Here is a 17696-nt window from a genome sequence, read left to right on the forward strand (position 1 = left end):
AGGAGTCCTGGTGAAAATACAGACACAGCCTACTCGGTGGGCTCAGAGAGGGCTGAGCAAACCGCATCTGCTGTGTGCGCCCAAGGAATGGAAAGCAAGGACTTGAGGTATCCGCACACCCATGTTCACAGCAGCACTGTTCACAGAAGCCAGAAGGTGGGAGCAACTGTGTCCATCAAGGGATGAACGCATACACAAAATGCGGGATTCACAAAATGCGGTATTCACATACGACAGAGGAATATGTAGCCTTGGAAAACCCTGACCCCTGCTACAAGCAGGGAGGAACCTTGAGGACATTATGTTAAGTGAAATAAGCCAGTTACAAAAGGATAAATACTGTGTGATTCCACTCATATGAGGTACCCAGACAGAAACAGAAAGCAGAATGGCGGCTGCCCAGGGCTGGAGGAGGGGAAAATGAAGAGTTCGTATTTCACACGGAAAAAGCTTCTGTTTGGGAAGATGAAAAGCACCCTGCAGACAGACAGTGGTAATGGCTGCGAAACAACGTGAATGTTCTTAATGCCACTGACGTGCACAATGAAAAATGGTTAAGACGGCAAATTTCATCTGATGTGTATTTACCAAAATAAAAAGCAAAACCCCATGCTTGTCATCAGGGGAGAGGAGGTGAGGGTGGAGGAACAGTGCACCTCCCCAGCTGTAGGACAGGGGGAGGGCGTGGTACTGGCTGTTTCTCCATTTGCTGATCACCGTGAGAGAGCTTGATGGGGTCAGGCGGCACAGTCCTTTTACCACTGAACAGCCACTTCCTGCTGCCATGGCCATGGAGCTGGGCCTTCTACCCCCACCTGGAACCTACTGAGGCCCAAGGAGAAGGCACAGGATCCCACGGCAGGCAGGATGCATTTCCGCTTGTCCAGGTAACTAAGCCACGTCCCCATGAATGGAGGCTCCTACAGAGACAGGCGAGTCGGGTGGTCCAGTAGGACCAGCAAGCGCTTCCCCAAACCCACTGGCTCCTCCTCCTGGGCGCGAGGCTCCCTGTGTGGCCAGCTGCCCTGGTGTGGCCATGTGACCGAGTTCTGGGAGATGGCGGGTGGGCACTGACCCGTAACCCCCTCTATGCGGCCCTCCTCTTCCTACCCCCTTCTGCCTTTGAGGATCAGTGCCCATGTGCCCTGGAAGCCTCTGCCAGCCTGAGTCCCTAAGTGACCCTTGGAACAGAGTGTCATTCTCACGAATGTCCACACCAGGGGCCCAATCTTTATTCTAATGAGAAGTCCACATTTTAGAGATGTTGTAGGTGCCTGCCCAGTCTGGCTGAGGCCACTGAACAGCACGATGGCCCCAGAAGAGCTTCTGGGTCCCCTTCTTTCAACAATGAGGCTGGGGTGAGGCCCCAATGGGGCCAGTGGCTAAAGCATCGACCCTTCAAATCTCCAGGGCTCCCTTTGTGTCCTGGAGACCGAGAGGCTGGTGAATAGATGCCAGTACCCAGTGGCTTATAACTTGCTCAGGCTATTTCATTCTCTTTTCCTTTCAGATCTGAGGGAGAACTCTCCATTAGCAGAGGGGAGGTGACCAGTAAAAGGACCCAGGCTCCCAAGCTTTGTGGATACAGGGGAGGGAAGAGGACAGAAGACCTGGAGGGGTGTTTGCAAATATGCACCTGCCAAGGGTAGGTATCTTACCTGGCCAGACGGGGGCCCCCTTCCTCTGCCTGTTGCTCCCAGCTGAGGGAGGAGAGGACTGACTGGGCCTGGATCCCACAAGGTGGGTGGAGGTCCCGTTAGGAGCCAGGGCCAGGGAGGCAGCCCCCTAAAGGCCAGCGTGGATGCCCACCCACCCCTGCCAAGGGCTGCTTGGGAGTACTGCAGGCCAGACCAGAGAGTCTCAGCCACAGGTGGAGACAGCTTTACAGATGAGACGAACCACTTCTCTTGTGGATTTTCCACAGTGACGAGTCAGCTGTATCACTATCATATCCCACAGATGCAGTCTGCACACCCCCCAAGCTCAGGGCATAAAAAGGTGTCTTCATGGAGCAGTGCCCACCTCTCCACAGCCTGTAAACCTGCACCAACAACTCAATGACATTCCAGCAACTTCGAAGAGAAAGTCCCGTCTCCCCAGGTCTGCCTTCCTGCCTTCCTGCCTTCCCCAATTCAGATCCCACAGCTCACGGAATGGCTTTGTGTCAAACTCTGAAGGTTGGCTCACCCAGGGCAGACAGACAGAGGGGCCTGCCCAGGAGCCCGACTCCAGCTTGCCAACTCTCCTGTCACCTAGAATCAAAGCCACCGAGCGGAGAAGCCCCTGGTCCAGCTGCCTGCGTCACTTTACCTTCTTTGAAGACAGCAGCAGGATCTGGACTGGCTCAAAGTCCTGGAAGAGCTGGGTCTCCTCGATGATGTGAACAGCGTGCTCGAGGCTGATGGCTTTGTGCAGAGCTCCCCGGTCTGCAGGGCCAAAGCTACAGGTCAGTGACACTAACCCAGACACAGAAACCAAGGACAGTGACCACAGCGGCAAACTTCACACTCTTCACTCTCAAGTCATTCCCTCCACAAGATACTTAGAAAACAATGATGATTTCGCATTAGAAACAAAAAAAGGAAAAGCCTTTGGCAAAATAGACAACTGGAAACCCAAGTGTTATGGGTTATTCCAGTTTTTTTCCAAGGAAAATAAACTGTTCCATTGTTGACCCCAAGAATCCTCATCAACAGTCGACATTACACTTGAGGCTGAGTGCCACATGAGGGGGCTCCCATGCTCCACCAGCCCTCGGGGTGTCACTGGTAAGGGCCCTAGGCAGGCGGTGAGGACAGGGGGCATGTGAGGTTGGCTGGGAGGCTCCAAGGGCAGGCCACAATGCGCTGCCAGCCACTGTGGCTCCTGGCCCCTGTCCCTGTTCCAGAAGTGCTTATTTCAGAGTCCACATGCCAGGGCACATCTAAAACCTGGCTCCTCGGCCAGGAAGCAGGGACGTGGTCCTCTGCCAGCAGTTAGGAAATGCCAGGCTGACGCCTCCTCCCAGGTGGCTCACACCTGCCCCCTGCATGGGCACTGCCCCAACTCCTCAGCGGCCAGTACTCCTCTGCACCAGCCCAGCCCAGCCACAGGCCAGGACTTGCATTTTTATTTTTAACAAGTACCCCCAGTAGCCTGGTGGTCCCAGATCTGAAAGCCACCTGGTGTGGTGACTTCTCAGAAATCTTTTTACGTTCCCACAAACCTCCCAGGTCACCTCAAGGGAGGCAATGGAACTACTCACAAAAGAATAATTGGATTTCCCAGTTTTCCTACCAAAGGACACAGATGTGCTGTCACTGTCAAGCCTGCCAAGCCCTTGGAACCCACCTGTGCTGACAAACATGACATCATAGACAGTCCCATCCAGGGCCTGGGTCTGGTCCACCACGATCTGGGTGTAGTTCACATCTTTCTTGATTAACCTGGGCCTGTTGTCTATTGGGGTTACCGAGTCATCCATCAAAGGGTGGTCTTTAACGAACTGCAGCGTCTTGTCTGGCAAATTCAAGGAGCTGGTGTAGTTGGCGGCCCGGGCCTCACTGTCGATGCACTGCAGGGAGAAAATCCCCGCTGTTAACGTGCTCGTGTCCCACCACGCAACGGGTGCTTCCACACAAGCAGCCAACGCAGGGGGGGGCTGCAAAACCTGGAAACCACACAATGCATGCCTTGAAATGAGGGTAGCAGTGAATAACTTTACTATGCGGAAAGGTGGCCTCTCCCCAGCCAGCAGAGGACACAGTTATAAAACACATCTGCAAGACAGAATTGCATTCACGATACATACTCAGGGAAGGAATTTGTATCTATTTGTAAGTGAAAAACACTTATTGAGCTTTTGAAATTGAAAAACAGAACACTGATTTGCAGCTTTCTCATGAAAAGAATGCTAAACATGGCTAAAACCAGGACAATTTTAAATAGCATAAGAGCCTGAGGGATTCTTTTTTCCTGTTCTAGCTCCCTGATGTGTGTAAACCAAAATCTGTGACCATGAGTGAACACATTTTACTAAGCTATGCATAGAAGGAGCCATGATGGTGTCAGGGACAGCTGCCCTTGGGAGGGAGCTGGTGCTGCAGTGAACTCTGAGGGCCAGGACACCCCATGTAGGTCACAGCCCCACAGAGGGCTGTGCACATGCCTGTCACACCCATTTCCCCATGTGAGGGAGGGAATCGGCCTGGAAATTCCCAATTTCTACATAAAGTTCACTATATTTAGGAGGAAAAAAATGTGACTCCTGTTGACTAGTGGACAGTGCAGAGGCCTTTGCCAAGAAATCATGTGTTTCTCTGTAAGAAACTGAAAATGAAACAGACCTAATTGTTATGCAATGTTAATTGTGCAAAACAGCTGCCCCAGCCTTCTTGTTTGTGCAATAGTGTAGCAATGGCTGTTACGTAACATGCAAAAGGGAAGAAGGATGAGCTGTGCTCATCGGCCGTCCCTGTCCCAATGCAGAGAGCATTGGCGTGGCCAGGTACCCAGCCCATGAGCAGGCCCCAGTGCCTGTACTGGATTCCATGCCCTGGGCCTTGAAGGGAAAGCACGGCCCGCCCCCAGTGCCCCAGCTCACCGCTCCAGGCCGCGGCTTGGGTACCGGGCCATTATAGCGCACCCACTTGGTGTGGGACTGCTCCACTGTGGTGCTCTGCATGTACTTCCCGTGGGAGAAGACCTCCTCGGCTGTGGACAGGTTGTAGGCGCACACTGCTGACAGCCCCACGTTGTTCCTGGGGAGGGGAAAGAGGTGACGGGACCACCTGGTGGCATCGAGGGAGCAAGGAGGGGGACTCTACCCAGGGCACTTACAGCTGTGGGGTGAAGAGTGCATAGAACACAGGCACCTTCAGGCCCGGGGACCTGAGCACGAAGACATCCCGCAGCACATTGAAGACCAAGCCGCTGTCTGGCCGGGAGCAGATGAGTCGGGCTTTCAGGAAGGAGGTCCATTTCTTCTGCAAGGTCCTCAGGCCGCCCTGGTCCCCCTAAAACCCCAACAACAAGACGTGGTGGGCCGAGAGTGGATCCCCTGTGAGCAGGCACTAAGGTCAGAGGTGCACCCCTCCATGGCCCAGCACAGTGCGGCTGTGCCTGACTGAAACAAAGCTCAGGCAACAGGAGACAGAGGCCGCAATTATGTGAGTGGCCCGCAGCACCACATCCAGGTTCCAGCTTGGATCCCAGAACGCTCCTGGGTTAACACACAAAACAAAACGGACAAAAGCCCTCTCACTGAAAGCTCATTTGATCGTCCATGCCTGCCTGTGCCCAGCATTCAGTCCTGCAACCGCAGAGGTGCTGCCGTGCTCACACACTTCCAGCTGCCAAGGCCCCTGGCATTGTGTGACTTTCCTGACATAGGACCCATCAGTGAACATGCTCTGGGTGGGGCAAGTGGCGGCAGCCTCCTTCCAGGGGACAGCCACCGGCCCTGCAGCCTGTCTTGGGCAAATGTGTGAACCTTCCTCCCTTTAAAGGAATAGATCCTTCACTTCCTTTCTACCCAAAGTATCTGCTAAAGTGCTTTGAACCTACTAAGTTCTTTATAAACGCTTTTCAGGGATCCGATGACCAAGACACAATTATAAACTACATATGACTGTGTGTGGTCTGGAGAGAAATACTGAAACCACAAAACCTGAGTGCAGAAGAATATGAAATAGAAGCAGCCTTACTTATTTTGGACACAGGGAAAATGTTCCCCCTTCATCTCTGCTGTGTGATTACAGGAGCCCAAATTCTCTTTTTGATAAAAGGACTTCATTTTCCTACTTGATGTTTTAGCAAAGAATAATTTCTAGCACATTTTTCATCAGGGGTCTCATTTGGCTTTCAGGTCACGGGTAGCAGGTGAAGGGTTCATGTGTGCCTGGGTGGTAGGCAGGAGCTGTGGGGCCTAAGCTCAAACCACCCCAGTCCAGGAGTTCAAACAAGTATGGGGAAAAAAAAGGGATCAGAGGGGACGACAGCAGTGTGCCTAAGACTTGCAGAAACTTGTGGGGGGTGGAGGTGGCTGCTCTGTGCATCGCTGAATCTGCTCACTGATCCTGCTGCAAACCCTCAGTGCTGGGTAATAAGTCAAGGTCAAGGCAAGTCTGATCCTTGGCTTCCCGATGGCAGGGGAGGGCTCGAGTCCCCTGGCCAGTGCTGCTCTGACAGCATTCTGAGCACTGTGCACGCCTGCCAGGAGCCCTGGCCCTGCAGCACCCTCCCCATCTCAAGGGGCACTGGCTTGCCCCCCACACTGATACTGTTGATAGGATGGTTTCCTGGTCTGCAAGACAGGAGCATGGCAGCCACGGCTGGGGGGTAGCTGGAGGATCTGGTCAGTGAGCCCTGGCTACAGAAGGCCTGGGCTGGGAGCAAAGCACCAGGTGGATACTCAGGTGTGCACATCACCCAACCTTCTTCCTTATGCAAGGGGCTGTTAAGGGAACGGTGTCAAAGGCACCCACTTTTGTGCACCATAGGCATGAAACGAACCCTGCTTCTCTGATGTCCTGATGGTCACGACTACATGAGAAAGGGCCATGCAGGAACTGTCTACCAATTTCCATGAGAGACAAATGGCTACCTGCTCCGAGATGAGCGCCTGGCCAGGGACATGGCGGCTGTGTCTCATGTGGTTTCCTCCAGCTCCCCTGAGGCCTGACAATCCACCTCCTGGAAACTGCCACTGAGCAACCTTGAGATTTCCTGTAATCAAGCCCATAGGCCGTTCTCTTGTGCTGAGCACTGTGCCTACAGTGTGTCATTTTAAAGGCACCACCCCCCACCTTTTAATGTACTTAAAGATTTGTGTTTTGACAAACTTCTGTATTGGTTCTCTCTTCTTAATCTTAAGCTGTCGGTTAATGTTTCACTCTTAGGTAGATTAAGAGCCAAATGGTGAAATTCCAACAGACTCTGGTGAATACATTCCACAAAGCCTTGCTTTTTATAAGCTAGAGGTTTGAAGAGGTGCATTAAAAGAAAGAACCTCCTGAGAACAGGAGGCCAATGGGTCACACATGGGGGCCAGCACTCCCTCAGTCCCCACAACCCCCAGAAATAAGATCCATTGAGCGCTGCATCTGAGGCCCAAGGGAATAAAGTGCTAGGGAAAGTGACATTTGAGACGAAGGTCAGGAGCCACCCATCATCCAGGCACACTATTGCCATGGCAGGGGCCAAGCGAAGCCAGAGTGCCTGGCACTCACCTTGCACACTCTTGCTATCCGTGGGATCAGCACCCTGAACACAAACTCATATTCCACAGACACCTCCGTGAAGAAGAAGTAGACCCTGTCATCCTCGCCGTCAGGGCTGTCTGGGCTTTTTCGGATCACGTCAGCAAACACGAAACTAGGCTCTGCAGAGAGAGGACAGTGATTATCCCAGAACACAGAGCTGGGGGACTGCCTGCACCCATGAGGTCACAAGGCCGGCCAACACTACCTTGGGGGCCTGAGGGCTTCCCTGCAAGGATGTCTGGAGTGTGCACATGCCACAATCCAAACAGAAACTCCAGGATCTGGGGATGATGACAGCCCTGAGCCCAGATGGTGCCCTACCCCCACCTCCTCGGCCTCAGAGAGGTGCCCCCGACGGTGGTTCTGCAGCGCATCCCACCCAGGTTCACCCCAAGAACTGAGGCTGGGCCTCCTGACTGGAAGGCAGGGAGCCAGGTCGTACCAGCATCAGAGACCTACGTAAGGCATGCATTTGCTGGTTTAAACAACACATGCTTCAAATAAACAAACTCTAACCACCAGATCCTGCCCCACCCTGAGGAATGGCCGAGTGTCCCTGAATCTTGGGTCTTGGGATCTGCCCTAAGGTCAAGAGGTTCAAAACCCAAGGCTCTACTGGCTGGCACCCACAAGAAAAGCCCCCATGAACAGCCACCAGCTTCTTCCTGCACATTGAAGACGGATATCGGACATGTGCTGCTGGCAGCAACAAGGCACCCAGAGCCCATGTGACAGGGCGCTAGAGGCTGGGCCCGGAGGCAGGTCCCACACCAGTGTTGGTGCCACACTTTAATATCATTCTGGAAATTATACCATGTCCCCATCTGATTAGTCTTAGTTTACCATCTACTATCAGATTCTCAATTTTATGAGAGTCTCCCAAATCCATTTTTGGGCGGTTAGTGGGGAGCTGTCTTAAGACAGTACTCTGTTACCAGTGAAAACACCCAACAAGGTGCCCTGGGACTCTGGCCATTGCTGGACAGTTTGGGAAGTATCCCCCACAAACAGGGGCTAACACAAGCTCGGGGGCCCCCAGGGCTCAGAGACAGAAAAGGAGAGATCAACGGGTGTGCACTCATGAGGAGACACGCACCTCCCACTAAGGTGCACTGCTCTTCCTTACCGTTCAGCCAAGGGATTGCGTATTCTGTCCTCAGAGGACTGTGGGAAGAATTTCGGGAGATGATGGGTTCACTTCCCAAAAAATTATACGACGTCCCCGAATAAAGTTCTCCATCTGCAGGGGCCCAGAAGAAAAGAAGAAAAGGGAACCAACCTCTCAGGCTATGGCACCAACACTGGGACAAACATTCAACACGGTGTTTTCCTTTATAACCCAATTAAGTCCCCACCTGGGGAAAGGGAAAGACAGTCTCCTCAACTTTTGGGGTGTCCTGTGTCTTCTAGTTCTTTCTTTTTCGAGATGAGGTTTTTTTGTTTTGTTTTGTTTTGTTTTGAGACAGAGTCTCACTCTGTCACCCAGGCTGGAGTGCAGTGGTGCGATCTTGGCTCACTGCCACCTCCACCTCCCAGTTCAAGCAATTCTCCTGCCTCAGCCTCCCAAGCAGCTTGGACTACAGGTGCGCGCCACCATGTCTGGCTAATTTTTACATTTTTTGGTAGAGATGGGGTTTAACCCTGTTGACCAGCTGGTCTCGAACTCCTGACCTCAAGTGATCGAGGCATGAGCCACTGAGCCTGGCTTGAGATGAGTTCTTGCTGTTTCCCAGGCTGGTCTCAAACTCCTATCCTCCCGCCTGAGCCTCCCGAGTAGCTAGGACCACAGGTGTGCTCTCGCTTTGATGGGGATAATTTCATGCTCCACGTTCAGCTGCATTTTAAGAGTCATGGGGCAATAAGTAAACATGAGCAAGGAATTCCCACATCCAGGAAAATGCTGGCAGATGCAACAGTGGGTACACACCAGGCTATGACCACTTGCTCAGGGGTGAGAGACCACTGCAGACAGCATGTGGCTCAGTCAAAACCTTACTCTCAAACAGGAGCATCTGCTCAGCACCCGGGGATTATCCAAATGACATGAGCCAGCAATGGATACAAAGTGACGTTTACCATGGCGGCTATTATCCTTGCAAACAATGAATTCAAAAGTTAAAGGGTCTATGCAGTCACATGTGCCTTTTGTAAGGATAGCTCCTATTTAAACAAAACCAAGGAAGACAGCACTTCAGAGAAGATCCAAATATCCTGTTTGGTAATTAACATGCCACTGTAATCTTCATGGTGAAGGAATTGGAGGGGCAGGACTCACCAACCATGACGGATGTGTAGCTGTGTGCTGGGTCAAAGGGACATCTTCCTTTGCCATCTTCATTTTTCCCCAGAAACTTAAAGGATGTTAAGTTCTACAATTGAATAAAAAGAGAGCACATCATCAGATGGCTGAATTTCTATAGTAACAATGTGTCTCTGTACCACTTCATTTTACAAATTTGCTCTTCTCAGAAGACCAACAGGGCCGAGCAGATAGATGTGGAGCTACGGGAGTCCCGCCCACCAGGGCCAGGGCTTGTGTTGCTCAGCTCAGGTCTAGATATCAGCACCTTGGTGCCCTTGCTCCGTTGCCCTGGCCAAGCTTCTCAAGATCTCAGACCCTCAATTTACTCATCTGCAAAATGGAAATGGCAACGCTGATGGCTCTAGGGCTGGAAAGCCACCAGGATAAACCCAACACAGGACGTGCTCAGTATGTGATCGGAAGCCCATGAGCAGAATTTTAACATCAATAAAGACGGCATTCTAAGCAGCTAGGTGACCCAGTAAATAGGAAGCAGAAAAACATAAACAGGCAGAATCCCTACGTTGCTCCACCCACCAAAACACATTCCAGATGGATCAACCATCTGAATACTAAAAACAGAACCGCACTGTACTAAAACAGAGCAGGGGCTGGCGTTTCCATCTGGGGGTCATCTCTTTACCTGGCCAGAGTGCCCACAGCCACATGAGGAAAAAAATGCACAGATCCAACCACAGAGAGAACTGGAAAGTTCCACACGGGGAAATAATACGGCAAGGTTAAATATGTGACAAACTGGGGGAAATGCCTACAGAATGGCAGATGAGGTGTCTCCATCCCTGAACATGTGAGAAGTGTGGACAAATGAGTGAGAAAGGGCATCCACGAGAAAAACAGGCAGAACCCAGCAAGTGACAGAAGAAACCCATCTGGACAGCACAGACGAGAGAGGGGCTGAGCCTGCCGGGAACCAGAGAGCACACAGAACACGCATGGGGATGCCGCTTTGCAGCCAACAGCCTGGGCATGCCGAAGACAGGCAGGGCCCACGGCGGGGCAAGGGCACCCAGCACCTCTGCCGCAGGAGGCTGGCTGGAAACACGCTCTGGGAAGCAGAGCAGGAAGGCTCAGACCACGTGGAAGGCCGCAGCTGACACCCCTGAAAGGCCGGTTAAAGCAGCACACAGCTCTTCACCTGTTAGGTTAGGGAATGTGAACCCCACTGGATGTGACCATTTAGCATACCTTGAAAGGAGGTTTCGGGGCTGTTGGGGAAATCTGAACGGGGACTGGAGACTGGATGATGCTGGGGAATGATTGAACGTTTTCTTAGATATAATGATAAAACTGAAGTTACATAGGAAAATGTTACTATTCTTAGGAGATGCCTGTGAAGGCATTTGGGAGTCATGGGTCATAGTTCAGCAAGCACACATATGTACACAGACACACATGTGGACACATAGACATGCACAGGCACACAGACACGTGCACACACACTCCCAATTGTGCAATCTAGGTTGCCAGGATATACAAGTGATACATCTTTTCTGAAGCTGCGAAAACTTTTATTAAAAATATTAGGAAAAATTGATGGGGCGTGGTGGCTCATGCCTGTAATACCAGCACTTTGGGAGGCCAAGGCGGGTGGATCACCTCAGGTCAGGAGTTCAAGACCAGCCTGACCAACATGGAGAAACCCCATCTCTACTAAAAATACAAAATTAGCTAGACGTGGTGGCACATGCCTGTAATCCAGCTACTCGGGAGGCTGAGGCAGGAGAATCGTTTGAACCCAGGAGATGGAGGTTGCAGTGAGCCGAGATCGCATCATTGTACTCCAGCCTGGGCAACAAGAGTGAAACTCCGTCTCAAAAAAAAAAAAAATTAGGAAAAATTATAGGTCTAAATTTAAACCAAATACAGTATCCTCTAACCTCAACAGCTAACCTATCTACAGAATGTAAGTTTAAATGACAGAACTTTGAGCTTCTGATTGAGTTTAGCCAGAAAAATCCTTTGTTGTGCAAAATGTTTCTGGTCCAACCGTACTTTCTGCACAAAAGCAAATACAAACGACTGTCTTTGAGGACTGAGGGTCTTACTATCCCCAAAGCACCCCACCCCCTATCAGGTTTCGTTGCCAGCATCTGTGGTACAGGCAGCTGGGTAGACCCCTACTATGAATCTCACCCCAGACGTCTGTGTGCAAATACCAGGCTTCCTCATCAAGTCTCTAATGAGGCCATACGTTGTCTTGTCATTTATCTCTGACTCAAAATTGGAAAATATTTTAATTCCAATTAATTTAGGGTTCTAGCAAATGACGCTTTTCACTGTGGCATATTTTACATTTATCAGGACTCATTAAAATCCAGGGACACACAGTAGAAAATGTGCTTCATTTTCCATGTTCACATGGACTTATTTAAAATGCTACTTCTCCCTCTCTGATGATCATCACATTGCTCATCAGATTATCTGGATAGAAAGGACCGTCACACAGGGGGAGGTGCCGGATACCAGGCTGGGCAGTCAAGGATGTGAGCCGGTGAGGGACAGAGGCCGGACTTGCTTCTCAAGGTGCTCAGCACACTTGACCTGCTGCCCCTGAGTGGGCGGACCCAGGAGTGGTTCAGTGAGCAAGCTGCACACCACAGCCGACCAGAAGGGTGGGTCCCACAGCCAGAGCACAGATGCACCAACCAAGAACACACAAGCCAGGAGCAAGTCCTGACTTTTCCACCTGACCCAGATGCCCCGAGCTGCCAGGCTGTCTGTCCTTTCCAGCACACCCCCAATGCCATGTTCAGGCTGTCTGTACTTTCCAGCACGCCCCTCCATGGCATGCTCTGCACTAGCACCAAGGGCTCCCAGCACCTTGAGCTACACCCCAGGCCTCATCCTTGGCCATGGACACCGAAACTTAGAGGAGCCAAGTGGGCTGTGTGCCCCTGACAGCAGCTGTGCAAGACTTTCAGAGGGGCCACAAGCTGCCCCCGTTTTCTGCAGCTGGCTCTGAGAAAATCCTATTTTTTTTAGGGTGGAGACAGCTTTACATCTGCTTTGAGCCCCCTTCTACTTTAACTGCTGACCAGACTGGCGTGAGCACAGGGAGGTGCCCATCAGCCTTACCAGGTGGTCACAGGCCGGCTGGAATGCGTTGGTCCCACACACGTAAAGGGAAGTGGCGCTGAGTGGCTGCAGCACCCGGATGTAGTTGAGGCACTCTGTCTGCACGGAAGAGAAATGCACCATTAGCAACCGTCCAGCCCAGATGCCCTCCACTATTGAAACTGCTCACGCCATTCATCTCAGGGGCACAGACCCACATTCACCAACACCAGCTCACACGTGGCCCCAGGCCAACGAGGCATGTGTGCATTGTCAGCCTTGTCTTGTCATCTAGACCCTCTGCAACTCCTCTTCACACACTGGCCTGTTCTCATACAGTGGGAGGTTCACTGAGACCCCAACCCCACCCCTAGGCAAACCTAAAGCTGAAACTGGCCTGAGTAATTGTGTCTCTGCAGTGTCCACATGCTGTTCAGGTGCCAAACAGGATTTTGTTTCAGTCCCTAATTGATACTCAGCAAAGATGTGGTGACTAAAAAAAAACTCAATGAATGCTTACCTCAAATCTTACTGGGACACCCACTATTGAAAGCAATATATTTTACTCTTGCTAAGTACGTGGACCACTTGTTCTGTTGCCAGGCCTGGAGAAGTGTCCACCCTACAGAATTTCCTCTTTGTTTCTGGAGACCCCACCCTGCCTCCAACTTGCACAGAACTAGGAACAGCGACACTAGGTCTACCCAACCCAGGGTCCCAGTCCAGCCCCCATGGGAGAGGCTGCACTAGGAGATCCTGGAGCCCAGCTTGGCATCAGAAAGGCCCAAGCAGGAAAACAAAGATACCATTTCAGAACCCACTATTTTAGGCTAAAAGTACTTGCATTACATGTGCTATAGTCTGAAATTATCCCAGATTAGGAGAGTTCTCTTTTTTAGACTGGTTGGAAGTAATTCACTATTCACCCCAACCCACCTGCACACCCCCGGAAACCGGAGCTACACTGCACTGCCTGCTTTTCCTCTCATTTCCTAATCTAACTTTGGGTTTAGAGACAAAGACTTCAGTGCAAGTGTTTAGCATTTTGCTAAGAACGTTTAGCATAGACTTCTTTGGGTTTTCTTTCTTTTTTTGCCGTTAACTCAGCTTGTCTTGACCACCATTGAGGAAGAATGCCCAGTGCCAGGTAGGGACATGATGGCTCAGAGGGTGGTGAGGGTAACCTAGAGCTGCAGACGGGAATGAGTGTTCGGCCCAGGGCTCCCTGAATGAGTACCACACTGACGGGCCTGAGGGACCAAAGGGACGGACGTGTGCCAAGAATCCAAAAGTCCCAGTGATAGAGAAAGGAGCCAGAGAAAGTCTAGGCAGACAGGGGCAGGTCCCTGGCAAAACCCCACATGTGAGCCAAAAAGCCTAAAACCCGCAGCCCAGAGTGAGAACTTCTATCCCCGTTTGCCCGCTGTCTCCCGATTGGTTCTTTCTGAACATCTTTTTACAATCAGATGTTGCCTTTTCCGAAACTACCCACAGCCCACCCTGCCCTCATCCTGTGCCTATAAAGAGCCCAGACTCAGTTGATAGAGAAGAGAAGGTGCTGGACTAGAGAGAGGTGACTTGACTTCAGAGGGATGGCTGGATTTTGGAGAAATGGCTTAACTTTGGAGAAGAGCCGGCCAGAGCTGGCCAGACTTCAGGGAAGATTATTTGCTCGTCCTGTTCCCTCTCAAGCTCCCATCTCCGCTGACAGCCACTTCCAACACTAAACAAAATTCTCTGACTCCACCATCCTTTAAGTGTCCATGCAACCTCATTCTTCTTGGATGCCGGACAAGAGCTCAGGACCCTGAGTGTGTGTACCCAAAAAAGGCTGTCATACTGGCCCTTTGCCCTCACTGGCAGAGGACAGCTGTCCCACACAATGAGAAAAGGGGCCCACTGAGCTTATAACACACCGCTGTCCATGGAGAGCAGAGATAAGAGAGCACTGTAACACACCCTCTGGGGCTGCGGGGGTCACAGGCACCCCAACCTGGGTGCCACCCGCAGGGCCCACACAAAGCCTGCTCCTGCTGGCACCCAAAACAGCTGGCCAGATCCCACACTCGCTCACTCATGTGCTCCCTCCTGCAAGAGGTTGAGCACAGCAGGCCGAATAAATGGGGCATCTCTGTCGCAAGTCCAACGAAGAGGTTGAGAAAAACTGCATGACTAGCAACTCCTCCAAGCCTAAGGCCTCTGGGTGCAAGGAAGCAGAACAAACCCTGAATTTCTGCACCATTCACCAGTGGGCTTCAGAAGTCGTGTTCTGTAGTCAAAGTTTCAGGCCATCTGAATACATTCAATTCATATAAACTTTAAAAAAGTATTTCTCAAAGGCCAACTATGTTTGGCACCTGCTTTGAGAAACCCAATCCTGATACTCAGGAATAGACGGATGAGCTCCGAGACACATCACAACAAAACCAAGCCCAGCAGAATGAACGGAGCCTGGAGAAAAGGCTGGCCTGCACTGCAGGAATGCTGGCATTCAGTAGATTAAAACAACCAAGAAATACTTGAATGGGATTCTTTGTGGCTTGCAAAAGAAATTTACCTGTTTTGATTTCCCCTTTTCTGCACATTTTGCTTTTTTGTCTTCTGAGACCTTCCAATACACCTGTTGGGATAGAGTCCATATCAGTGCATATTCTTTTAAAGAGATACTAGTATAAAAATGCACAATTTTAAAAGCACATGATAGAGTTTAGAGTCTAGAGGTTTCTCCTGAGATGATAATTCTCAGACTGCAAGGGAGGTTCAGAGAGCAGGGGAGCAGCCTGGGGCCTTCATGAACATCCTCACTGTGATCCTTACCCTGAAACCAGTGGAGTCTGGAAGACCAGCTCCAAAAGTTCCATCACTCACCATAAAACAGCAGCAAAAATCAAACTCGTGAAAGTGGAGAAAATTAAATTATTTTTCAAAAACCTAAACCATAAGTATTTTCAAACATCAAAGTGGGCTTTTTTCCATCCATTCAAAGTGACTCTACAGGCCGGGCGCAGTGGCTCACACCTGTGATCCCAGCACTTTGGGAGGCTGAGGCAGGTGGATCACCTGAGGTCAGGAGTTCCAGACCAGCCTGGCCAACATGGTGAAACTCCGTCTTTACTAAAAATACAAAAATTATCTGGGAGTGGTGGCGGGCGCCTGTAATCCCAGCTACTCGAGAGGCTGAGGCAGGAGAATCTCTTGAACCCGGGAGGCGAAGGTTGCAGTAAGCCGAGATCACACCACTGCACTCCAGCCTCGTGTGCCTGGGCAACAGAGTAAGACTCCGTCTCAAAAAAAAAAAAAAAAAAAAAAAAAGTGACTCTACAGTCCAGTTTAAAAAAAAAAGCCTCAATATTCACTGTATCAGTAGAAAGTGAGATTTACAATTCCTTAAACTTGCATGTTGGCAGCAGGAGGAAGTGATGAACTAACACCACCAGCTCAGCTCAGGCACCATCTTAGTAAGATCCACGTTCCTACCACCTCTTCTTTCAAACCAGGGACAATTCGTGATCAGAAACTGCCAGGGGGTGGGGGCCTTAGCCCCTTGCCCTCCAAAGCCCCCACAGGATAGAAAGCAACATAAGACAAAAGGGAAGGTTTCTGTATCTATCCCTGCCTCACCTTCCCCAAAATGCCCCCTCTCTCTGTGATGTTCCATAACTGATGCAAAAGAAACCAGTAACAATGTATTTTTCTCCACCAAAAGGCTTGTAGCAGGTGTCAGGACTCAGAGGTTAAGAAGCACACAGGGCTTCTAGGAGGGAGAGTATGAGGAGAGGAACCCCACTTTAGGTTTCTAACTAACTCAGTGAGTTCCTGAACAGCACCCAGGCTGCAGACACAGTACTAAGGGAGTGTCATTTCATAGAAATGGAAGTCCTGATAGGGGCACACAAAAGCGGAACAGAGTCCCATTTAAAATAGCAACTTCCTTCAACATTTAAAGTACAGATGATCTCGTCAACTCGCATGAAATGCATAAGGACAAGGGAACGCACACTTCAACAGACTCTTGATCACATTTGCAGGGATTTTCACTGATGCTTGGCGGGGGTCTCTTTATTTTTTTCTTTTAAGTATAAGAGGTCCCCAAGCCTCTCCCCAACCCCGACGGACCACCATGGTGTCATTAACAGAGCAATGTCTGGCTCTCACTGAACACCTGTGGGGCCAGCACAAACACACTGTCCACAATTCCCCCAAGACCGAGTGTGAGCCTGTGTGGTCAGGAAGGCGCTCAGAGGAAGAGAATTTAACAGACACGCGAACAGTAAGAGCTGAGCGAGGTGAGACCACCACATCCTTCTGCTCAGAGTGCCTCACAGTGCTGAATACTTTGTTTTTGTTTTTTTGAGACAGGGTCTCGCTCTGTTGCCCAGGCTGGATTGCAGTGGCATGATCTCAGCTCACTGCAGCCTCAACCTCCTGGGCTCAAGTGATCCTCCCACTTCAGACTCCCAAGCACCTCAGACTCCCAAGACCTGAGCCACCACACCTGGCTATTTTTTGCAGTTTTTGTAGAGACAGGGTTTCGCCATGTTGCCCAGGCTGGTCTCGAACTCCTGAGCTCAAGTAATCTGCCTACCTTGACCTCCCACAGTGTTAGGATAACATGCGTGAGCCACAGCACCCAGCCAAATACTTGTTTTCAGAGCATAATGCTCAGAGCTCATTTATGTGTCAAACAGAAATTGAGAAATAAGCTAGACCCTGGAGATGAAAACAAAAAGAGATCTGGGCAGAAAATGTCCAGCGTGAACCTGGAACAGATTCCAGAGAGCAAGAAAACTACCCCACACCGCGAGGTCTCAGGAGCCAACCCAAACAGGCTGCTGTTGACCATGGATGCGACAATGTGAGCATGCGGTAGGGGTTTCACTGTGATGGGTCAAAGAAGAGCAAATATCTTTAAATCTATGACTTCACTGTGACACTAAAAATCAATCAAAAAACTCACTCTTGCCCTTCAGAGGGGAAACTGACTCATTAACTCATTATTCTGAAAACTGGTAAATAAAGGCAAAGATTCCAAGCATCGATTCTGCATTTCCCAAAGGAAATGGGACCTCTACGGACCA

General features: G+C 50.7%; 1 protein-coding gene across 13 annotated transcripts in view; it reads right to left on the reverse strand.

The window, feature by feature from the left end:
* Window positions 1-17696, reverse strand: part of SEMA4D (semaphorin 4D) — a 137044-nt gene that overhangs the window by 22948 nt on the left and 96400 nt on the right. For all 13 annotated transcript variants that reach the window (XM_055350834.2, XM_063696546.1, XM_031014765.3 and 10 more), the window contains 9 exons: window positions 15176-15238; window positions 12640-12738; window positions 9517-9610; window positions 8368-8481; window positions 7209-7360; window positions 4819-4994; window positions 4583-4739; window positions 3331-3553; window positions 2311-2426 (listed from right to left, as the gene is read on the reverse strand). In XM_055350834.2, the coding sequence (XP_055206809.2) occupies window positions 2311-2426; window positions 3331-3553; window positions 4583-4739; window positions 4819-4994; window positions 7209-7360; window positions 8368-8481; window positions 9517-9610; window positions 12640-12738; window positions 15176-15238 (1194 nt within the window). The remainder of the gene's footprint in view (window positions 1-2310; window positions 2427-3330; window positions 3554-4582; window positions 4740-4818; window positions 4995-7208; window positions 7361-8367; window positions 8482-9516; window positions 9611-12639; window positions 12739-15175; window positions 15239-17696) is intronic.

This window comes from Gorilla gorilla, chromosome 13, assembly GCF_029281585.2.
Source record: "Gorilla gorilla gorilla isolate KB3781 chromosome 13, NHGRI_mGorGor1-v2.1_pri, whole genome shotgun sequence".
Lineage (NCBI taxonomy): Eukaryota > Metazoa > Chordata > Mammalia > Primates > Hominidae > Gorilla > Gorilla gorilla.